Genomic DNA, 25,473 nt, shown 5'->3' with positions numbered 1-25,473 from the left:
GAAATATGCCAGTAAGTGTTGGCTTGATATAAGAAGAAGATCCCGTCATCCCAGAGAGACGTAAACGGCGACAGAGCATGCAGCGCTCATTTCACCGCCCCCGGGGACACGGGAGGGTACATATCAGCATGTATACAGCGTTTACACGTACACACATACCGTCTAGCTAGCAAGCCTCTGGCCACAGAGAGAGATATAGAGAGAGAGATAGAGAGGCATAGAGAGAGAGAGAGAGAGAGTGAGTGAGAGAGCCATGCAGGAGAAAGTGCAGGCAAACATGAGTGTGCAAAGCCGTTAAGATAAATATCAGACCTCAGGTATGCGGTATACGGTGTGCCTCGGTATAGTTGGTACAGTACGCTACGTATACGTATACGTGTAACAGTCTCAACACAACACAACAAAAGCAAATATTCCAATGCAACACTATACACATTCTAAGGACAACAAGAGCAGCCCTTGGCCTGCACCGGTATCAACTTGTCTGACCAGAACCGTGCGTGCGTGGCGCCGCAAACCACACACACACACACCCACACACACACACACACACACACACACACACACACACACACACACACACAGAGGCATTCTGGGAGGCAATCCACTCAAAGCCTCCCACCCGCACATGTGCTTATCAGTCAGGGCTTTTACAGTTATCTCACTACAAGACACGGCTCCGAGACTCGTGTGTGTGTGTGTGTGTGTGTGTGTGTGTGTGTGTGTGTGTGTGTGTGTGTGCGTGTCCTTCCCTCATATCATCGACGAATCAGGGCTTTAGATGCTGACAGGAGGACCAACAAGTAGGATCGCTCCACATGCATTCCATAGCATCACCCAAACATTCCATAGCATCACCCAAACATTCCATAGCATCACCCAAGCATTCCATAGCATCACCATCACCCAAACATTCCATAGCATCACCCAAACATTCCATAGCATCACCCAAGCATTCCATAGCATCACCATCACCCAAACATTCCATAGCATCACCCAAACATTCCATGGCATCACCCAAACATTCCATAGCATCAACCAAACAACATGCCCGGATGGTGTGAGTGAGTAAATGGTGCATTCATATAACGCTTTTATCCACGGCTCATTATGTATAGATAGATTGTGCATTTACATTCACCCATTCACACACCGATGGCGGGGGAAACCATGCAAAGGCACCGACCTATGCACATCGGGAGCAATTTAGGGGTTCAGAGTCTTGCTCGAGGACACTCGAGCCTGGGATTGAACGGGGGAACCTTCCGGTTCCCAGTGGGGGGAACCTTCCGGTTCCCCGGTTCCCGACGGGGGGAACCTTCCGGTTCTCCGGTTCCCGACGGGGGAAACCTTCCGGTCCTCCGGTTCCCAACGGGGGGAACCTTCCAGTTCTCCGGTTCCCGACGGGGGGAACCTTCCGGTTCTCCGGTTCCCGACGGGGGGGAACCTTCCGGTTCCCAAGCGGCCACTCTACCCCCTGAGGCTGAGCCACTGCCGAATGTTTACGTTTGAATGTGAGCCTTTTGTGATGATGATGATGATTTAATTATATTAATATATATATATTTTACCACCTTTCAAAACAAATTTACAAAGTCCTTCAAAAGAAAACCATCACACAACAAGAACTAGAGCTGCAGACACGACTCAGCAAATGCAATTATAGAGGAACACAAGATTGTGTTTTCTGCAGGGGGAAGCTTTCAAACGGGTCAACAAGTTGGAACATTTTTAGATAATAAACCCCCCTGCATTCAAGCTGTTGTTGATGTTGGGACACGGGCCAACACTTCCATATGGTTATACAGGATAACTCCCTATAGTTTAGGAGTAGAAGAGGCATCGCTGCATGTGTTTATATGCCTTTTTCTTTTTCCAGACGAGACAAAATGTGAACATCCGCAGGGGTTGTTCTATTTTTATACCGCGGACATGAAGTACAAAGTGAGTAGGACAAGAGCAACAAAAGAGCCGGCCCTGAATGAACAGTATACAGGTCTGTATAGAACCCTGAGAGTTACGGGTGTCTTTAACCAATGTCCTATAGTTGGACTCCTATAATATGCCACAGTGTCGTATTAAATCAGTGTCATATATATTCTGAAGAAAACCCTCAGACTTATTTTTTTATATATATCTCTTCTTCTTGCTGCGAGAGTGAGGTCTAGCCAACACCAACTCGGGATAACTGGATCGCTGCCCTCCACAAATTCCTGTCCAACATCAGGTTCTTGAGCTCTGCAGTGTTGTCAGCCAAGCTGTCGCTGTGCCGCAGCACGTCTACATTAGGTGGTATACGCTTCTTTCCCCTCCTGGCTTTGCCCTGGGTTGGCTCCCATAGAGTCAATTTACTTGCCTTATAGCGGACTGACCTCATGCTTCCTTCTATGCATGAGGAGTCCAAGCTGCTTCTTTTCACCCGACAGGGGGGGGGGGGGGGGGGGGGGGGGGTTTCCCCGGCTGGACGTATAGCGCGTGGAAGGAACACGTTATTCACGTTGTTCCTTTCTCCTCCATCAGGCGCCCCGGCTGGCCAGGGGGAGGCACTATAGAGACCGGGATTACTTTACTGCATATTTTTTTTGTGAGGGTACCTATACCGGGACACGGGGAGAACATGCAAACTCCACACAGAAAAGCCATTTCACCAACCCCGCCTCGGGTATATGGGCACTGATGACGTGGAGGAGGAAACACGCCGCCAGGACCTTCTAGCTGTGAGGCTACAGAGAAAACCCTGCAGACTTGACATTCAGTAATTGGGCGAGGGTCTTATATGATCAATATCAGAACATCATCTACAATTTGCCACGGATCATGTGTCGATGATGACCCCTGACCTCTTTATGGACATGTCGATGGACGTTACTTTCTACAAATGAAAGGAACGCTCTTCCCAAAGAGAACCTGACTCCTGGTGGGGACAGAACTATAGCACCACCCTATCATTCATAATGTGTGTAATCTTGTTGCTAAACATATATTTTAAAGTTTACAGAACAGAAGAACGGTCTAGCCGCGTCTCACATGACAGGTGCTCTTTAGCAGGATGCTAAAGACACTGTGTATACTTAACACTGTGTCATTCTGCATTCTTTAAAGATGGAGTGCCGGGAGTCTATATGGAGTTGACATTAATTACTCTAATAGACCCCAGGTGTGGTCAGAATATTCAATATTCATGTGTATTTTTTGCTTTCTTCCTGAGAGCCGAAAGCCTTCGAGTCAAAAGGCCCAATCGAAATGCACCGCTTTAGTGACATACTAAAACCATCACCCCTACCTCCCCCATTATCATACAGCAACAGCTGTGTCAAATATGTTAGAGATGCCGTGATTGGTTGATGTTCCATAGTGTAAAATATGTTAGAGATGCTGTGATTGGGTGGATGTTCCATATAGTGTTAAATGATTGGTTGGTGTTACCATAGCAACCAGGGGAAGGAACACAGTGTCCTGAACTACTGTAGCAAGGTGTCAGAGGCAGGGTTGCCAGATTTTAAAGAAATAAGCAACGACGTCTATATGAACACAAAAGCCCAAACAAGCGACCCGACTATCCTACGCTGCGGCTTTTTGAAAATAGACGATCATTCTATTCACAACGTGTTGCATCTACGGCGCGTTGTGAACGTTGTAGATCGGAAACAACTACACTAATAGAAACAACCACCGTTATTTACAAAGCAACTTTACAGGAAAAGCAAGCCCAAAGTCGCTTACAATAAGCGTACATCATTCATGAGCATGGCAATGCAGGTTGCGACGGGTGTCAGGCAAACGTCCCGCACGCAATAACACACAAGAGAGGGGGGGGGGGGGGGGGGATAATAATGGCCATGTGATGCAGATTGAGCAGAGATTGAAGCGTTGATGAATGGTTTCATTAAAAGGGCATTAGTAGAGGTGAGAGAGAGACACGGAGAGAGAGAGAGAGAGAGAGAGAGAGAGAGAGAGAGCCAACACTGCTGCTGTATAGGATGCAGCAATGCAGCATGCCAAAACTGCAGCGCACACAAACACACACACACACACACACACACACAAACACACACACACACAGAGAGAGAGCAAGACATCAGGAACCCCTTAAGTGTAAGCCGCCGCTCCACTCTACTCTATACCTCCTAAGCCACTGACATCCATCCATCTTCAATCGCTTATCCATAGTCGGGTCGCGGGGGCAACGGCTCCTGCACCAGAGAGCTCTATAGACTTCTCTCATTCTTTTAGAATTAATTAAAAAATTCTACTTTTTATAGTGTCTGCCCTGAGACTGGGAGGTCAGGGTTCAATCCCCGGCCGGGTCATACCAAAGACTCTAAAAATGGGACCCAGTGCCTCCCTGCTTGACACTCAGCATCAAGGGTTGGATTGGGGGTATAAGTCCCTGCGACATACTAGCGTCATGTCCAGGGGGTGTACTTGTACATCAAGCTGCCTCACGCTACAGAAACAGGAGATAGGCTCCTGCCCCTATGGGCCTCATGGCTAGGCAAGGCTACTTAGCAACATTAGCCACTTCCTCAAAGGGGGTCACGGCCAGTATGTGGGTGTAATCCCCCCCACCTGGGGCTTGGTCTGCCACGGGGGTCTCCTCCCAGTGGGACGTGCATCGAGGACCTCCCTAGGGAGACGCTCGGGAGGCATACAACATACTAGATGCCCAAACTTGGCTCCTTTCCAGGTCAAAGAGCACCGAGTCTCTCTCGTGTGACTGAACTTCTCACCATAATCTCTAAGGGAGATGCCAGCCACCTGTCAGAGAAAACTCATTTTGTTTCCGCTTGTATATCCGCGACCTTATTCTTTCGGTCATGACCCACACTTGACCAATAGGAACTAGGCTTATGGGCGATACAGCGGTAATCACATATATAAAATGATATCGGAAATACTACAGGGGAGCCGCCAAAATATCTGTGTGATAGGATAATGTTTACATATGAAGCACTTAAACCTAGCATCGGTATTCTGAGAACGTTAGCCAAAAACAGCTGATCTATAAGCTCCTACAACCCTTCTCACAACGCACAACACATGATGTAAAAAAATTTTTATTAAGTATTGATGACAGTGTAAGTGGTTAAGTGTCTGAAAAAACACTACGCTGATGATATAGTGATGTCAGACAAGTCTATGAACCTCAGTTAAATCTATGAAAACGTCTAATCTGCAACACAATTTTAGACAATAGTGGGAGTCCCTTCCCCATCTCTCTCTCTCTCTCTCTCTCTCTCTCACTCAGCTAAGGGGTCCTTGGGCTGAAAAACCTCGAAGACCCCCTGGTTTTGGAATCACTGCAGTATAGCCATGAAGCGAGGGAAGTGTGTGTGTGTGTGGGTGGGAAAGACAGAGAAAAACATACAGACAACAAAAAAGCACCAAAGAAGGAAGCAAAGAGCAGGGAGGAAGGGAGGGAGGGAGACAAAAACATAGAAAGAATGAAAGAATGAAAGAAAACACAGCCGAAGAACTATACAAAACAGAGAGGGAGAGAAAGGGAAAAAAAAGACCTCTGGGGCAGGAAAAACAAAATGTGATCTAAGCGTGTGTGTGTGCCTGCCAGGAGGGGTATAACCTGATTAGGCAGAGAGAAGCCCTACAGGGGAGAGAGACCTCTACATTATTCTTCTCTCTCTCTCTCTCTCTCTCTCTTTTACATGGGAGAGAGACCTCTATATTATTGTACTCTCTCTCTCTCTCTCTCTCTCTCTCTCTCTCTCTCTCTCTCTCTCTCTCTCTCTCTCTCTCTCTCTCTCTCTCTCTCTCTCTCTCTCTCTCTCTCTTTTACATGGGAGAGAGACCTCTATATTATTGTACTCTCTCTCTCTCTCTCTCTCTCTCCCCCCTTCTCCCCTCTGCTTCCTCCTCGCAAACCCTGAAATAAAATGGGGGCAATTCAGTAACCGTGGCAACCACTCTGACTGCCTGCAGAGAAGCCTGCACTGATGGAGAGAGAGAGAGAGAGAGAAAACAGTCAGACAAAGACAGACAGACAGACAGACAGACAGACAGACAGACAGACAGACAGACAGACAGACAGACAGACAGACAGACAGACAGACAGACAGAGATAGAGAGTGAGCTTGTAGATCCGTTATATTTCAGTGTGAAAAGGCCATAAAAACAGAAGGACATCACATGTGCTACAGAGAGCACACAGCATAATCTGCAGTGTTGACTCGACTCAGAGAGTTATTGTTTGGGGTAATTCTGGTTCCGGTTTGGTGGTTCCGAGTCCTGATGACTACAAACCAGTGACGACAACATGACGGAAGTCATTTCCTGGTGACTACAAACCAGTGACTAGAACATGATGGAAGTTATTTCCTGAGGACTACAAACCAGTGACTACAACATGCCGGAAGTTATTTCCTGATGACTACAAACCAGTGACTACAAAATGATGGAAGTCATTTCCTGGTGACTACAAACCAGTGACTACAACATGACGGAAGTCATTTCCTGATGACTACATCATGATGGAAGTTATTTCCTGATGACTACAAACCAGTGACTACAACATGATGGAAGTTATTTCCTGAGGACTACAAACCAGTGACTACAACATGATGGAAGTTATTTCCTGAGGACTACAAACCAGTGACTACAACATGATGGAAGTTATTTCCTGATGACTACAAACCAGTGACTACAACATGATGGAAGTTATTTCCTGGTGACTACAAACCAGTGACTACAACATGACGGAAGTCATTTCCTGATGACTACATCATGATGGAAGTTATTTCCTGATGACTACAAACCAGTGACTACAACATGATGGAAGTTATTTCCTGATGACTACAAACCAGTGACTACAACATGATGGAAGTTATTTCCTGAGGACTACAAACCAGTGACTACAACATGATGGAAGTTATTTCCTGATGACTACAAACCAGTGACTACAACATGATGGAAGTTATTTCCTGAGGACTACAAACCAGTGACTACAACATGATGGAAGTTATTTCCACTCCCGACCGGATAAAAAAACCAGAAAATGATATTGATCCCAGGCTACTTCTCGCCCATGCTTCTTGCCAGGGCCCGGGGCAGGGTGGACCTAACCCATGCTTCTTGCCAGGGCCCGGGGCAGGGTGGACCTAACCCATGCTTCTTGCCAGGGCCCGGGGCAGGGTGGACCTAACCAGTGGTGGGTATTACCTGCAATCTCATGTGTTTCACAAATCGATACAGAGGCCACGGTAAGATATATATATATCGGTATCAATTATACGTTTTTTTTTTTTACAAATAATGACCATAGGGCTGGGTATATTGCCAACAACCTTCGCGATCGAATCCTAGGCGAAAGTTCGACGATGTTTTCACAAATATATTGTCGGGACTTTTAAAGTTTCCAAATCAATTTGAGAACGCACACAAAACTTGAAAACTTGAAAATAAACAATGTTTTGATGGATACATGCAAAGTATATGTAATCATATATATCGAATTCCGATGTATGTTTTATAGGAGAGTTCCATACTAAAAGGCTTTCTTACCTTTCTTTGTAGTTGTTACGTCCCCACCAAAGAGGTCCAGGTGTTATTTTGTGCTAAAGCTCCTTATTGGCCATTTCCCCTACCATAAGCCCTAAATGAATTGCATTGAATTGAATGGGAATTGAATGGGGCTATGGGGTGTTGTGCTAATTCGCTTATTTCCATCGCTCAAAATTATAATTTCTTTGTATATATCCTCTCTTAATAATATAATAATGTAAATAACATCCCAAGCGGCACACTTTACTACTTATTTCGATGGAAATAAGCGAACTAGCATAACACCCCATAGCCCCATTCAATTCCCATTCAATGCAATGCAATTCAGTTCAATTCATTAAGGGCTTATGGTATAGGGAAAATAGCCAAAAAGGGAGTTTTTGCACAAAAAAACACCTGGACCTCTTTGGTGGGGACGTAACAACTACAAAGAAAGGTAAGAATGATAAGAAAGCATTCTAGCATGGAATTCTCCTTTAAGGCTGCCCCGCGTCACACCGAGCATTTCCCTGCCGTGTCGATATGGTATAATCTGCAAGGAATAAGACGCGATTATTGCCATAAAGCGATTCATTGAACCCGACCCAATATAGGCCCGCAACCCATGGTCAGGGCAGGCAGGCAGGGCCTCGCCCATGCTTCTCCCCTCCCTCCCCTCGCTCTCTCTCTCTCTCTCTCTCTGGCCACGTAGGAAGGCTGTTCAAACACAACCTGCTTCCTCTGACCTCCCCGGGGAGATCATGATCCAACCTCTCCAACCTCTCTCTCTCTCTCTCTCTCGCTCTTTCTCAGTTTCTCAGCGGTGTTGTTTGTTTACAGCCTGCCTAGCTGATTGTTTTATGGAGGATATGAGAGAGCTTTGTGTCAGCTCGGGACCCTGCCCCGCGAAAGATTATATATAGATGTATTCTGTTCAGAAGAGAGATATTCTCTCTCTCTCACAAAGTCTCAGCTTTGGCCTGTGTGAGTCACTTTAACTGTGTAGAGATGCACAGTGTGTGTGTGTGTGTGTGTGTGTGTGTGGTCACACATGTTGAAATCATAAAGCGGTGATTATTGGACTAAACTGCACCAAGGAGGCGTGTTCAAAGCTAATGTGTCAGGTTTCATCACGACTGACAAACATCATGAGAGAGAGAGAGGGAGAGAGAGGGAGAAAGAGAGCTAAAGAGAGAGAGAGAGAGAGAGAGAGAGAGAGAGAGAGGGAGAGAGAGAGAGGTTGAGGGAGCTTGAGGACCAGCGGTTTTGACAATAGTCTCATTGTTCGACTGACAGTCTGAGAAAGAAAGAGAAAGATTGAAAGACTGGGTGGGGTGGGGTGGGGGGGGGGGGGGGGGTTGTGGGGGGGCTAGGGCTCTCCTTTCACATTCTTACACACTCTCACAGGTTGCTCCGCTGTTGATGTGTGTGAGCGTACATGCGCATGAGTGTGTGTGTGTGTGTGTGTGTGTGTGTGTGTTACGTAAGGGAAGTCAGCCCGTTAAATGAAGCGTCCCATGCTCCCCCAACTATAAGCTTATAGGTCCACTATACTATATCAGTGGCTAACAAATAACAATTATTCTACATGCCGCAATTGTATATAGACTTCCTGGTATACATTTAGTAATGCAGATGTTTAACTCTTGAGAGTATAAAATGAAGTTAAAGATATATACAAGGGTTAACTTGGTTATACCAACTCTCCATCATTTATAGCTTGCGGGACCACCTGGAACCCGCTCAGACAAGGACCACTGGTGTTGAGAGAGAGAGAGAGAGAGAGATAGAGAGAGAGTTATTTTAGTTAAACTCTAACTCGTTCGTCCTCCAGTGAAACAGAGATAAGGTGATTATGCAGAAGCCACCAGAGAGGAACCAACAACACAGTACTAGTGTCCTCGGGGGTTTATTTCACCGTGACACTGGAAGACTTGTTTTTTACTGTGTTGTGTTGAGTGCCCACGCTACGAGCTTGTAGATCTGCTATTTTTTAAAGAATCTTGAAAATGTGGTACTTAAATCTTTGAATATCTATTATTTCCTATAGTCTCTCCGGGAACATAACCCCTGCGTCTGCACCACCTCCTAGATGCATCTCTCTCTCTAATCGTATTCCACCTGTGCGTGTCTTCCAACGACCGGCCATGATATATATACTGTGATAGTGTCGTCGGTCTCCCTGGGTGTCGCCAGAGGCCTATATACCTGTTCCTCATGCATATACCGTGTTGCCAGAAGGAGAAAGCATGCAGCTCTGGTTGTTATCATATAGCAGACATTCCTCTGTCTTTATCTCTAGAGCAGTGGTTCCCAAACTTTTTCATGTCAAGGACCCCCAAATTGTTACTCATTAGCCCACGGACCCCCATTTGAAAACATAATGCCAGGGACCCCCATGAGAGGAGTTTTTACGGCTCTAGCAGTGATTATCAACCCGTTTAAAGGTATATTCAGTGATTTCACTTAATTCAAATATCACTTATTTTTTTGTTTTGTTGTGATAATCCTCTCTACTTGTGCTGACCATATAAGGTGTTCCTCCCTGTCCCCAGTTAACCCCTGGGGGTTAAAAAACCTTAGGTTTCGTTTTTGACTCTCTATCCTGATTGGACGAAGGCTTAGGTCCCACAGCCAAAAACGAAACCTAAGGTTTTTTGAGTGAAATCACTGAATATACCTTTAATTTCAAGGACACCCCCATGTTTGACATGCATTATAGGCTACGGACCCCCCCCATTTAATGGCATGTCGCCATTTCTCTCTCTGGGACCCTTCAATTTATATTGTAAAAATCAATGTTAATCTAACTCTGAGAGTGTACAAATGGAACTAAATGGAACCCGTCAGGGTTTTAGGGTCCATTTGGTTCCATTTGTATACACTCTTAAGAGTTATATAGTCCCATAAGGCCATGCAGGGCCCATTTGGTTCAAAACTATATATTTTTTTGCTGGGGACCCCTTCAAACTGCCCCAAGGACCCCCAGGGGGTCCCCGAACCCCACTTAGGGGAACCACTGCTCCAGACTGCACTGTGATGTGAGAGGAGGAGGAGAAGGAGGGCAGAAGAGGCACCGCATCCAAAACCTAAACAACACATTTCCTGAGTGCTGAGTGAGTGAGTGTTACTGTGTGTGCGTGTGTGTCCGTATGTGTGTGTGTGTGTGTGTGTGTGTGTGTGTGTGTGTGTGCGTGTGTGTGCATATGGATTGGACGCATGCATTCCAGAGAAGCCAACGACTCGGCGAGCACTAATGGCGTTTATTCATTTATGTTCCCTTTTCTTAAGCTGTAACGCCGTATAACCACATGAACGCCATGCAGGCATGATCCCCATTGTGGGTCATGACGACATCATAGGACCAATTTCCGCCGGTGCCATACCCCTAAACATCTTTGACTTTATTTTTATTTTTATTTATTTTAAACATTTCGAAATAGTTCATTATAGATAGCCGATCTACACGCTCGCAATGCGTCGATGTATATAGATCGGCTATTTGAAGTATTTTAAAAAATGTAAAGGGCCCATATTATGTTACATCCTTTTCACTATAATGTTCCGAATATAGTCGATCTACGAGCTGCACGAACATTCCGAATATCACCGATCTATACAAAAGCTCACAAAGCTGTTCTGAATGAAGCTGAATATAAAGCTGAAGATCACAAAAAGCTGTTCTGAATGAAGCCGAATATAAAGCTGAAGATCACAAAGCTGTTCTGAATGAAGCTCACAAAGTGTCCGATATTAGCGTATTAACGTGGGCAAGAAGTGCAGAGGGAGGGCAGAATCAATTTTGCCGGCCCGGCCTGCCGGCCGGTAAACAGGGTCGGCCGGTCGTTTTAAGGGCCGGCCGGTGGTTAAAAGGGCCGGCCGGTGGTTAAAAGGGCCGGCCGGTGGTGGCCGGCAAAATGGATTCAGCCCTTGCTGGAGGTGCACTGTGCTGAACGGTGAAGACCGAGGAGGACGCAGAGAGAATGAAGCCGAGCAGCGAAACCCCCGATTCACGCGAGATTCACGGCAGATCCGCGACGACCACCACCACCACAAGCCCAGGAAGCTCCGCGCTGTGAGCTTTGTGTGTATATCCGTGATTCTCGGGCGCCGCAACGCAAGACGCTAGCATGCCGCGCGACGAAGCAGGAATCGTGGTTTGTTCAGTGGAGGGAGGGGGGGGGGGGGGGGGAAAGGGGGGCTTTTGTTTTCATGCGCCGCGCCACGTCGGATGTGACTGCTGACCCAGCGATTTGCAGCACGTGCGTTCATTCACCGCGTGGCGTGGTGGTGGGACACACCGTTCTTTAACCCATTCTGACCTGAGATCAGATTCATACGAGGTTTCCACTGGACACATACACTGGTCTGACGAACCCATTCTGACCTGAGATCAGATTTTAAAAAGATGTCAGACCTATACAGGCTCGTAGCGCACCACTCGGTGGCGCGCTATGAGCTTGTAGATCTGCTATTTTTCAATAGCTAAAGCATAACATGATGCTATAACACCAAAATGGGTACCCGTTCAGAATGGGTTAAATGTCACCGCGATCAAAGCCACACGTCTCTCTCTGCTCGCTCCCTTTCATCTTCCTCTTTCCTTTTTCATTATTGTCAGTAATAAAGATAGATTATCGTTAGCATGAGTGGAGCAGCCATGAACCCTCCTCGACACACCACACACACACACACTCACTGTATGTAGCCTACTGTATGTGTGTATGTGTGCGAGTGTGTGTGGCGTGTGTGTGCTGTGCGCGCATTCCGTGAATGATGGAGGGAGCTGAGAGGGGCCGATTCTTTGGGCCCAGCAGGCACCCCGAGCCCTGGGCCCAAAACAGGAAGCCTCTCACACAGGGGGTGTGTGTGTGTGTGTGTGTGTGTGTGTGTGTGTGTGTGTGTGTGTCAGCCCGTCTCCTGATCCACAGCTTTACACAAACATCCTTCCTGACTGATTATTTTAAGCGGACGTCAGCGATTTCTATTCACTATACGCATGCACATGCACACACACGCACACTCACACCCAGCACCAGCAAAGAACCAAGCCTTTTTTCTCTCCAACTCTGCCCGCTGTCCACATGCACTCCACACACACACACACACACACACACACACACACACACACACACGAACACACATCTGTAGCAGTTCTAGTTCTGTGATGGACTTGTGGTCAGTGGACTATGAGGAGCCAATCAATATGGGCGGGCTCTAATTGGCAAGGGCTCATTGAAAGGAAAGTGCACACGCGCGGGCACACGCACACGCACACGCACACACACACACACACACATGTACACGTACGCACGCACATACACTCCCTGGCAGAGACCACATATGCAAGCAAGCGATCACTGTGCACACACACACACACACACACACACACACACACACCAACACATACACACAGTAAACAGCATTAGAGCCTAAGTATTGAAGTGGTGGGCAACAGTGATTAGTGGTCAGGGAACTCAAATAAATCTTCTCACAGCCGCGCACATGCACGCACGCATGCACGCACGCATGCACGCACGCACGCACAACATGTGGTGGTGGGCTGGTAGATTTGTCATTTGTTGGACAATCACTTTTGCCCTATATATTAGGACATGGAAAATCACAGACAATAATATCTATAGTCTCAAATAATATAGATATAATATTACCTGATCAGGGGATAATTCAGAAGATTCAGAAGGGCTGTGTTTATAAGGTAGTGGGGGGGGGGTGGCAGTGGCTCAGGAGGTAGAGCGAGGGTTCCCGGTTCGATCCCGGGCTCCCCCAGAGTCGGCGTCCCTGAGCAAGACTCCGCCATACAGTATACACTATAGTATACATCTATACAGTGTATGAATGTGTGTGTGAATGGGTGAATGTAATGCACAATCTATGTAAAAGGGTGTATGAATGTGTGCAAAGAAAAATGTAATGCACGTATAAACGCCTCGGATAAAAGCACTATACGTAAATGCACCACCCCATTTAACCCATTCTGGACCTGAGATCAGATTCATATACGAGGTTTCCACAGAACACTACACTACTGGTCTGATTAACCCATTCTGACCTGAGATCAGATTCTAAAAAAAATTCAGTCGCTCTTCGATTTTTCAAAAAATAGCAGATCTACAAGCTCGTAGCGCGCCACTCGGTGGCGCGCTACGAGCTTGTAGATCTGCTATTTTTCAATAGCTAAAGCATTTATCATGCATCCAATTACTTCCTTCCACGTTGCTGCTGCACCTCTCTCTCTCTCTCTCTCTCTCTCTCTCTCTGTCTCTCTCTCCCCATTTATCGCCTCTCCGATATGGAGAATGACCCACATAACTGTTATTAACCCATTCTGACCTGAGATCAGATTCATACGAGGTTTCCACGGGACACACACTGGTCTGATGAACCCATTCTGACCTGAGATCAGATTCTAAAAATGTCAGTCGTTCTTCGAATTTTTCAAAAATAGCAGACCTACAAGCTCGTATCGCGCCACTCGGTGGCGCGATATGAGCTTGTAGATCTGCTATTTTTCAATAGCTAAAGCATAACATGATGCCAACACCAAAATGGGTGCCCGGTCAGAATGGGTTAATAAATGATGCATAGTCAGCAGCAGACCAGCCCACTGCCCCTGATTCACATCAGAAGACCCCCCCCCCCCTATTCACACCCCACTACCACTTATGATCAAATATACATCATGCACATCGCACGCACGCACACACACACACACACACACACACACACACACACACACACACACACACACACACATACACATACAGTGTTATTCTGTCATGTTCAGAAGAATACTGGAAAACTCACCCCGGTGCTTGCCCGTTTGTCACCAGTGAGGGGGGATAACTTTGCAATATTATATGCTATTGGCTGTTTGTATTCTTTTTGGAAAAATATAAAAAGATACTCCTGTGGAAAGGCTATATTATTTTACATATAATGAACCTATAAACAATTTGGTATTATTTCGTTTATGTAAGGGTTTTGCCCACTCAAAATGGTACCTCGTCAGATAATCCCCGCACATATCCTGCAACAACTTCTGTGAACAGACGTCACTGTAGTAGCTTTTCATAAATTATATTTGTACTTAGGCCGTCTGCTCTGCTGTCATGAAAGTTTATAGTTAGAGAAATTCAAAGTCCAGCCGTCTGCTGTCCAGCCTCTCTCCCACCCCTCACTGGGGACAATTCTGGGAGGAAAACAGAAACGGGGTGAGTCGTCTTGTTACCGTTCATAAAACATGACAGGATAACATTGAGTCTTTGACCGGGGCCAGGGATGAATACATCTTCCTGCTTCCTTCAGACAGAAGACACGACACGACACCACAATCAATACTTGTTTTGTTTTTTAATCAGAGCAACACAGAGGCTCATTCTTCCCGATCTTCATCATTCAATAGTTCTGACAAAACCTGGCCGACACTCCTGGAAAAGGCATCGAAACGCGAGCCAAAGTGTTGCTTCACTAGCAACATGCTATTTTTAACTGAAGTCAATGTGACCCATTTCCTTAACTTTATTAACAATATGCAGACACTCACTGATTATTAAACAAGGTCAACTGCTAAACAACACAGACACAGTCGGTCGGGACCATTCCTAGTCCTATACGCAGTCAGAGAGTAAATGACAAAGCTCAAAGTGAATTATTTCTGCTCGGCCTGCAGGGCAAAGCTTAAGGTTTCAAGTTTTTGCTCCCAAACAAGTCTTGCCTTCTCTCCCTTTCTCCGGGGCGCGTTCGATGTTTTTCAGTCCAAGGACCCCTTAGATGAGAGAGAGATGAAGCAGGGACCCCCTTAGCTGAGAGAGAGATGAAGAAGGGACCCCATAGCTGAGAGAGAGATGAAGCAGGGACCCCATAGCTGAGATAGATGAAGCAGGGACCCCATAGCTGAGAGATAGATGAAGCAGTCCCTTAGCTGAGAGAGAGATGAAGCAGGGACCCCTAAGCCGAGAGAGAGAGATGAAGCAGGGACCCCTTAGCAAAGAGAGATGAAGCAGGGACCCCATAGCTGAGAGAGAGATGAAGCAGGGACCCCTTTCGCTGAGAGAGAGATGAAGCAGGGACCCCTTTAGCTGAGAGAGAGATGAAGCAGGGACCCCTTAGATGAGAGAGAGATGAAGCAGGGACCCCTTAGCTGAGAGAGAGATGAAGCAGGGACCCCATAGCTGAGAGAGAGATGAAGCAGGGACCCCTTAGATGAGAGAGAGATGAAGCAGGGGCCCCTTAGCTGAGAGAGAGATGAAGCAGGGGCCCCTTAGCTGAGAGATAGATGAAGCAGGGACCCCTTAGCTGAGAGAGAGATGAAGCAGGGACCCCTTAGCTGAGAGAGAGATGAAGCAGGGACCCCTTAGCTGAGAGAGAGCTGAAGCAGGGACCCCTTTAGCTGAGAAAGAGATGAAGCAGGGACCCCTTTAGCTGAGAAAGAGATGAAGCAGGGACCCCTTTAGCTGAGAAAGAGATGAAGCAGGGACCCCTTTAGCTGAGAAAGAGATGAAGCAGGGACCCCTTTAGCTGAGAGAGAGATGAAGCAGGGACCCCTTTAGCTGAGAAAGAGATGAAGCAGGGACCCCTTTAGCTGAGAAAGAGATGAAGCAGGGACCCCTTTAGCTGAGAAAGAGATGAAGCAGGGACCCCTTTAGCTGAGAAAGAGATGAAGCAGGGACCCCTTTAGCTGAGAAAGAGATGAAGCAGGGACCCCTTTAGCTGAGAAAGAGATGAAGCAGGGACCCCTTTAGCTGAGAGAGAGATGAAGCAGGGACCCCTTTAGCTGAGAAAGAGATGAAGCAGGGACCCCTTAGATGAGAGAGAGCTGAAGCAGGGACCCCATAGCCGAGAGAGATCTGTCCGGGCTCCGGACGGGGCTATATTTGGGCATGCCTGACAAAAGAACTCCATACATGGGCATAAAAGGGACACAGACACATATCAAAACATGGATTTAAATTTCACGACACGCACGTTTCAGCCCCCCCAAACGGGCACTGTTCTAGTATAGATGCATAACACAAAGGATTCCAGACAGCTGCAGCAGTACAGCAGTGACAGTGTCAGCAGACTGGGCTGTTGTGCTGACACTGTCGCTGCGATACTGCTATAGTCCTCATATACAGCACTATAATAACAGGCAGCGACGCGCACGCACACACACACACACACACACACACACACACACACACACGTGCGCGCACAACTATAATACCAGGCGGACAGTGAAGCATTTTGCCAGCGTGGAATTCTAGGGCTTAGTAACGGATGGCACGATTGGACAGAGTGGCGGTAATCATGTGGTGTATAGGGTGCTGCTGTGGCGTGCGTGCGTGCGCGTGTGCGTGTGTGTGTGTGTGTGCGTGCGTGCATATTATACATGAACTCATAGTCTCGTACAGTCGGGCTGTGGGAGGAATTAGTTGGAAAAACCACTGGTTTAGAAGGCATTCGTAGAATGGGCCTCAGGTCTTGACACACACACACATAAACACACACACACGCGCGCGCGCACAGAGCTCATGTGTGACCTGTACAAGGTGGTGTAGCTGTGTCATACGTGGATTTATCACCGTCAGGGTTCTGTTAACAAGTTAACAACATGTGTTCAGACTAATGTAATGACAGACTGTCTGCCTGTCTCTGGGAACTACTGGCAAACAAGCAGACAGACAGACAGACAGGCAGGCAGGCAGGCAGGCAGTTATACAGGTGTACAGTACATACACACACACACACACACACACACACACGTAGAAGAAATGAAGGAGCCCTTTCATCTCTGCATGCGTGCGCGTGTGTGTGTGTGTGTGTGTGAGAAAGAGAAAGATACACAGTTAACCCATTCTGACCGGGCACCCATTTTGGTGTTAGCATCATGTTATGCTTTACCTATTGAAAAATAGCAGATCTACAAGCTCATATCGCGCCACCGAGTGGCGCGCTACGAGCTTGTAGGTCTGCTATTTTTGAAAAATTCGAAGAACGACTGACATTTTTAGAATCTGATCTCAGGTCAGAATGGGTTCATCAGACCAGTGTGTGTCCAGTGGAAACCTCGTATGAATCTGATCTCAGGTCAGAATGGGTTAACAGTAGAGATGCACCGATCACGTTTTTTTGCTCCCGATCCGATCCCGATCATTTGAGTTTGAGTATCTGCCGATCCCGATATTTCCCGATCCGATCACTTTTTTTTGCTCCCGATACAATTCCGATCATTTCCGATAATTCTTCCCAATCAGATACATTTTGGCAATGCAGTAAGAAAAAAAAGGGACTAAAACGGTTCCGAACTGCCGCCCCGTGTCCGAAACGGTTGAGAAATGACAGAGTTACTGTGTGCCGGTCCCTCTACTGTACCCTCTACTGTACTGTACTGGCACACACGAAATCATCATATACAGTTAATATGGGCATGTGTTTGTGTGCGTGTGTTAGGTTGCACACAGGTGGTGAAAAACAACCATGCTGTTTTCATGCTCATACCCAGTCCAAGGGACTGGCTTGCACCACTCAAAAAGTTTATTTATAGCATTATCTTTTATTCTTTTTTTAGCATATATTATTTTATTAGACATTTCTGCCTTTTCATTATTTAAAGGGGGAAAAAAAAACCTTATATTGCTATTTTAATGTGCCTCATCATTATGTTCAAGGGAAAAATAATGCACCTATGCGCTCACACGTGGTGCAGAGTCGCAGCACATGCAGGGAGGAGAGGAGAGCTCCCTGGGGAGAGGAGGGATTCCGTGGCACAGAAACATTTACAAAAGTTTACAATAAAGATCTCTGCATGAGATATTATGCTTATATTATTAGAAGAAGGGTTTCTATCTACAGTCATGGATTGGACATAGAGTATTTTGTTGGGACTTTTCAGACGGAATATTCTTCTCCTGCTCCGGGTGGACAGAGCAACAACAACGAGTTGTTTTTGCTCTCTCTCTCCCTTTTTAGCACTCAAACAGCGAGTGCAGATGCAGAAGCAGATCTGAACAAGACGGTGCTTAGAAGCCTGTTGATTCGAGGTTACTCCGCTGTGTGTGTCTCTGTGTATGACGATCAATAATTATTCCACCGAGTGGTCTTTGCGAGGGCTGGATTCTCCTCATCATCTCTCTCTCTCTGTGGTTCCTTCTTTTTAAAAGTCGCTTTAAGCGTCGGTTGTTTCAGTGCAGCCGCTGCCGCTTGTTGTCGTTAGCTTTCTGCTATTAGCCTACTAGCCACGCAAGTTACAAGTTACGCAAGTTACGCAAGAACGTCGCCATTCGTAGCAAATCTACAAGATCACAGCGCGTTGCGAAAGCAACTCTTTGTGAGCTTGCAGATCTGCTGTTTAGGGCCTACGTCACTGTCGTGCGCTAAGTTTTCCTAGGAGCAGCAGCAAGAGGCTGCTTCGAGAGGAGGATGTTTTGTTGTTATTAATTATGAACCAATCTGTATTAAAAAACAAAACTAAAGACTCGGGAGGATGACTTTAAGACTTATAGATGGTCACGTTTCTTCTGTAACGTTAAATACAATTAAGAAAAGATTTAATAAAAAAAAAAAATATTATATTTAATAAATAAAATTTTCCCGATATTTTTTTCCCGATCCCGATCTTTTGAAAATGACGTGATCGGGCCCGATCGATCGGGAGGCCGATCGATCGGTGCATCTCTAGTTAACAGTTGTTCTCCGCACCGTCTCCGACAGGCTGGGAGTGGATGCGGCCGATCGATGGACGGACAAACATCATGTCCAAACTGACTGGACAACACACACAGCTGACGGCCGTCAACGACCTCAAAGTTTGTTCCCCTCGGGTCAGCCCGACCCGATCGAGGTCAGGCTGACCTCGGGCTGACAGACAGACAGACAAACAAACAAACGGTCTGTCTGGTCACGGACAAGAAGAGGAAAAGAGCGCTAAGCTGTGTTCATCATGGACTAAAGCGAAAAAAAACTAAGACTGAAAATGTTTGTGTATATGATTGACCAACCTAATGTGTGATTGGTGAAACAGTATTAAAAAGGACCCTCTCAACACTATAGGGCACTTATTCCTAAACTTTTAACATTGTGTAACAAACATTGGTTCATTTCATTCAAAAAAGCATGTATTTAAAGACGTTTACGCCACGCGGACAAAGCCCAACTCTTGCCGTGACAAATCATGACAATAAACACAATTTTCCCGGGCCAAACAAAGAATTAGAAACACTTTTCTGTTGTTTTTTCTTCTTTGTTAATTATTTGTCTGCTCCAAAATATTGTGTTGTGTTGTCATGATATGTCACGACTCATATACGTCGCTTAAAAAGGTCTTTAAATAAATACTTTTTGAAATGTCTATGGGGGAAAAATGCATTGGGATTGGGATTCATTTCCTGGGCCTGGCGTCGTCATGAAAGGGGGGCGGGACTGCGACGCTCTATAGAAGTAAACCAGTAAGGTTGAGCTGTGAGTTGTGTTTGACCAGCGGGTCTGTGTGTTCTATCGGCCGGGCTACACTGGGGACTACATTGCACTGGGTAAGGGAACTTGTGTCGGCACGCTATATAGGCTAGCATGGCGTCATCATGAGCACACTCGTCTCTCTGCAAAAGAACGTCGTAGGTACTTCTCCTCAGACTGTGTTCACAGAACTCCACACTGGCAGATGCAGAAGACTCAGACTTGCAGTATTGTAACCTCGGCTACGTTGAAAACGAGGGCTTGCCCTCAACTGTATTCCGAGTATAAATAAAGGTGAGGAAGAAAGAAAGAAAAGACACCAAGCTACTGTACACAGACAGCATGCTGTAATTGTAGCTTTCTTTCTTGGTCGAAGCTGAAGTTGGACGCCATGCACAACCTTCTCTGTAGCTGTCACAGCTATACAAACGTCGGACGTATAGCTTTGTATCTTCAATGTCGCTGGCTTCCACTGAAAGACGACGGTGGCCTGTATAGCTTTGTAAATCGAACCCGAGGTCTCCCGCGTGGAAAGCCAACATCTTAACCACTAAGCCAAAGGGATATGCCTGGCTATGACCCGGCCACCCGGGGGAGATAGACTTTTTTTTAGGCCATTGGGCCGAGGCTGTGAGCCACTCTGCTATACAGCAGCATGAGAGAGAGAGAGAGTACACATCAAGATAGCAACGTGTTCAAATGGGTTTACAGTAGGAGTGTACAGTACACACAGTGAAATTAGTTAGTTGCGTGCCGTTGTGTCGTGCTCAGCAAATAGAAGATCTACAAGCTTGTTGTGAGCTTGTATATCTGCTATTTACCGCAGCGCAGGCAAACACCACATGTGTGCAACCAAGTACAAATCAGGCTTAAGAACGGTCCATTTGGTTCCATATATTTTGTACACTCTTGTCTCGTCCAATCTCTTCAGAAGAGGAAGTGCAAACCTACACAGTTGATTTATTAGGAGGAACCCACGCATTTAGTTTGAATTGTGAAAACAGCCGAACTAAAAGCTCACTGTTACACTAATAATTGGATAGGCTATTTTCACACCGTTTGCCTCTTTCTTAAGCCCAAACCGCACCAACGTAACCAGCCGCAACTCCTTCCTTGCAACAAAACGGTTTTAAGTTCAACGGCACCAATTATGCAACTCTTTTTTTGCAACTGCATGCCATTGGGCATACAATGGTTGCAAGCAGTTGCACGTTGCGAGGAGTTGCGTGGCAAATCATTGGTGCAGGTTGGTTGGGCTTTAGCCATGTGCCAATTACCCCGGATACACTTATAGTATCACACTATACTGTCTGTCGGTTTGTTTTGTTGAGGGAGTTAAACTATGCTGTTGCACATTAAGTTAATCACCTGGGGACCCTCAGGGGCTCCTCCAGTCCTGACCCCTGGTTAAGGAACCACACTGATGTGTACAGTAGCCACAGACACACACACACACACACACACAAATCCTTAGTGTTCCTTCATTGTAAATAGTAAATGGTGCATTTATATATAGAGCCTTTATCCGAGGTGCTTTACATATAGATTCCCATTCAGACACATTCACATACACCGATGGCAGCGGAAACCATGCAAGGAGGCACCAACCTGCACAACAGGAGCAATTAGGGGTTCAGTGTCTTGCTCAAGGACACTTCGACAGACACTACTAACTCTGGGGGAGTTCGAACTGGCAACCTTGCGCACTCTATACCCCTGAGCCATGTCTGTGTGTGTGTGTGTGTGTGTGTGTGTGTGTGTGTGTGTGTGTAACTCCAAGAGTTGTAAGAAAGAAGAAGGGTCCATTTGGTTCCACGTGTACCAAATCTCTTCATCTCAAGTGCAAACATATATGGAGGACCCCCCCCCCCCCTCACATTTGAGCAAGAATCGTGCAGCACTACACCCCCCCCCCCCCCCCACACACACACACACACACTACTGTAACTCCATTAACACACGCCCAGTCAGATCAGATAATAGGGCCACGTGGAGAAGCCGTTTCTAGACTGACCCCGTGTCGTAAAGCTCACGACATGAACATCGATCCAGCAGTTAACAGTCTGTCGTATACAGTACTATATGCCTCCATATACTTCTCTCCCTCTATCTACCCGCTAAAAACCCTTACATCTGTCGCCCACTCCCCTCCCGGCTCCAGCAGCAGCACACACACACACACACACACACACACACACACACACACACACACACAACGACCCAGTCCTTGCCTCAGACAGACAGACAGACAGACCAGAGCACATCATCCCGTCATAATAAATTGCCATGTTTACAACAATCGTTCTATAAACCTTTTAATTTTTTGTTTTGTTTAAGAGAATCAATGGCCACACACACACACACACACACACACACACACACACACACACACACACAGCAGCAGCAGCACATTGGATAGCAGGATACGGGCTCTTTAATAGCTCGCCACACCACCACCAGCAGCAGCAGAACGCACACACGCACAGAAAAGAGAGAAAACGCCCTGCGTTGTTCCAAAAGGCTGCCTGCATGCATGTATGTCGGGGATCCAATCCAAAGCCTCCGGGTACAACAATCTATCTCTCCACACACACACACACACACACACAGTCACACTACCTTTATATTGTACACTTTGTTTCTCTCCCTCGATCCCTCTCTCTCTCGCTCTCTCTCACACGCGCCATGTCCGCATGCATGCAAAAGCAACACATTCATTGCTAAAACATGCACTTGTTTATAGTGTCTTTGATTTGATGGCCACCGCATGCGTGTGTGTGTGTGTGTAGTGCATGGTGTTAAAAAGACGCCACCACGCGTGACGATGACATATTTGTCCACAGATCATCAAGACGTGTATAATAAACCATTAAACAAGAGTCTACAATGACATCTTCAGTGCACCGCCCCTCATGTACGTATAGTAGCTACATTTATTTTATTTAAAAAATAGCGTGTTCAAATAAGAGAGACGTTATATTAGGGAATTTAGGGTAGTTCTGGTCCATAGCGAGCTATAGGGAATGAGATAAGATTGTGGAACAAGCTATTATTCAAGCTATTATATAATGGAAACCCTATATGCATTCATTTCACACTCACAGGAGAAGGGAAAAAAACTAACAAAGCAATGCTTATCATTATGATTTATGATTATGGCCACATCATCGCTGACACACACACACACACACACACACACACACAGGTTGTTTCCATGGCTGGAAAAGCTTTAAAACGAAAACAATAAAAAGTTATAGGCCTACCTTTAACTTGGGTCTCATATTCGGCCACTATCTCCTTTTCCTTTCGGAATTTCGCCGGAGACATCATGACGATGATGATGGATGATGACTGATAATAGTTTATTCGTAGTCGACGCAGAATCAGATCAAACACTTTGATCGGGAATTGGAGGAGGAGGAGGAGGAGGGGAGGGTCTCCGAGGAAGAGGGGGTGGGGGGGGGGTGGGTCCGGGGTGGGGAGGAGGAGGAGGTTCCTTATCCTCACGCAGCAGATTATAGGTATATATCGATCCAAAAGTCCCAAAAGAAGAAGAAGGGTTTGATCAGATGTAGTGATCAATGGAAGGAGAGAAGCGGTATATGGAGGGAGTATTGTCTCTGTTCCAGTCTGCTGCTAGTGTGGACGCATTGTGAACAGTGCTGAACACCTCCTCTCTCTCTATGTCTCTCTATGTCTCTCTCTCTCCCTCCCTTCTCCTCAAAAACCGGTTCCAGTGCAAACAAAGTGGTTCATTCCTCCGGCAATCCTCCCGAAAAAACAACTTAACGAAAACACCACACCGGTAAACTTCGTCATCGATCGATCGATCGATCGATGGATGGATGGATGGATGGATCAGCAGCAGCACGTACAGCAGCAGAGAGAGTGTGTGTGTGTGTGTGTGTGTGTGTGCCAGCCCGAGTTGCGATGGACTCCCAAAAGTTTAGTAATCCACTCCAGAGAGAGAGAGAGCGAAAGAGAGAGAAAGTCCTCCTCCTCCTCCTCAGTCAGTGTGATGTATGCATGATGTCTGATGGTGAGCTGCTCTCTCTCTCTCTCTCTCACTCTCTCTCTCTCTCTCTCTCGCTCTCTGCTTCCCCCTAGAGGGCTGATACGAACAACAGGGTGGGAGAGAAGAGAAGAAGAGGATGGTTTAGCTCGACGGCTGGTGCCCCACTGGTGCCCCCACCGTGCCATGATCACTGGCACACTGGCACATAAGTGTGAGAGAGACGATTTTTGCTTAAAAAAAAAGAAAAAAAAATATATATATTGTTTTTCTTCTAAAGTACATTAATTAAGTACATCACAATGTACATCACAATGTACATCACAATGTTGTCTTTTTTTATGTCCAATGCATTAGCATTTAAGTTCATAAAGTTATAGGCCTATAGCCTATAAGTCTATAGCCTACCCTAACTAAATGCATTTGAAATTAAATAAAAATGTTACTTTTCAGGATTCCAATATATATATATATATATATATATATATATATATATATATGGATTTCAATTTAAATATAGCAGAAATAACAGATCTATTTTCTAGCAGATCTGCTATTTTTGATACAAAGCTATAGTTTTTAGTTTAGCCCATGTTATTATCTCAAGACAACTCTACAATAATAAAAAATGACCCTTCTTTCCTACATTACAATGAAAATATATAGGCTACATACATACAGTACATTGATTTTTTTGACCTTGCAGGTTGACAATAACCAAAGTAAAACTATACATAAATGGACCATTGGTGCATTTTTGCGCTAATCTTTAGGGCTCCCATTTCACACTGAAGAACACATTGCACAGTGGGGTTCTGGAGACGAAGGCCACCACCGCCACTACACATGGAGGGTCAAATGCCAAATAAATGAACCGCTCTTTTTCCCATACACACCACGTCAGCAATAACAATAATCCTGGTCACTAAACTGCCTCCCCCTGGCCAGCCGGGGCGCCTGATGGAGGGGAAAGGAACTGGTTGGAATAACGTGTTCCACTGTTCCTTCCACGCGCTACGTCCAACCAGGGAAACTCCCCCCCTGCCAGCAACTTGGACAACAATGGACACTCAGGCATGAAGGAAGCATGGGTTCAAGTCCGTTGCTCTCCCCTTGTCCCCCATATATGGGGACTAGGTTGGTGGAGGGTGTGTAGAGCCCAGGATCACATTAGATGATTGACACAGGGGTGAAAAATGGGTTACAAAATCGTGGGATAAAAAAAAAACAATATGAGAATACTGATTAACCAATCTGCTCATACATATTTTCAGATGGATTACAAATGTCAGCACAATGTACAATGTTCACATACAGCTATACAGCAGGCACAAAAAGCACATAAAGAAACACATTAGCATATTCTGTGTAAAGAAATTGCTCACGTACAAAGCAGTGATACAGGACCACAATGGAAGTCTGCAGGCTTTCTTGTGTTTTAATTTGATCCCTTTGAATTCATTTTCAATAAACTAATCAATCAATTATTAATTGGTGACTTGCACTAAAAT

At 46.0% G+C, this 25,473-nt stretch overlaps 1 protein-coding gene across 5 annotated transcripts in view; it reads right to left on the bottom strand.

The window, feature by feature from the left end:
• Positions 1–23,947, bottom strand: part of srgap2 (SLIT-ROBO Rho GTPase activating protein 2) — a 113,263-nt gene extending 89,316 nt beyond the window's left edge. For all 5 annotated transcript variants that reach the window (XM_080787842.1, XM_080787844.1, XM_080787843.1 and 2 more), the window contains exon 1: positions 23,214–23,947. In XM_080787842.1, coding sequence (XP_080643968.1) covers positions 23,214–23,280 — 67 coding nt within the window. In that variant the 5' untranslated portion in view covers positions 23,281–23,947. The remainder of the gene's footprint in view (positions 1–23,213) is intronic.
• Between the last annotated feature and the right edge of the window lie 1,526 nt (positions 23,948–25,473).

The sequence above is a fragment of the Protomyctophum bolini genome, assembly GCF_963924005.1.
Source record: "Protomyctophum bolini genome assembly, chromosome: 2".
Classification (NCBI taxonomy): Eukaryota; Metazoa; Chordata; class Actinopteri; order Myctophiformes; family Myctophidae; genus Protomyctophum; species Protomyctophum bolini.
This window is presented reverse-complemented; position numbering and strand designations above follow the sequence as displayed.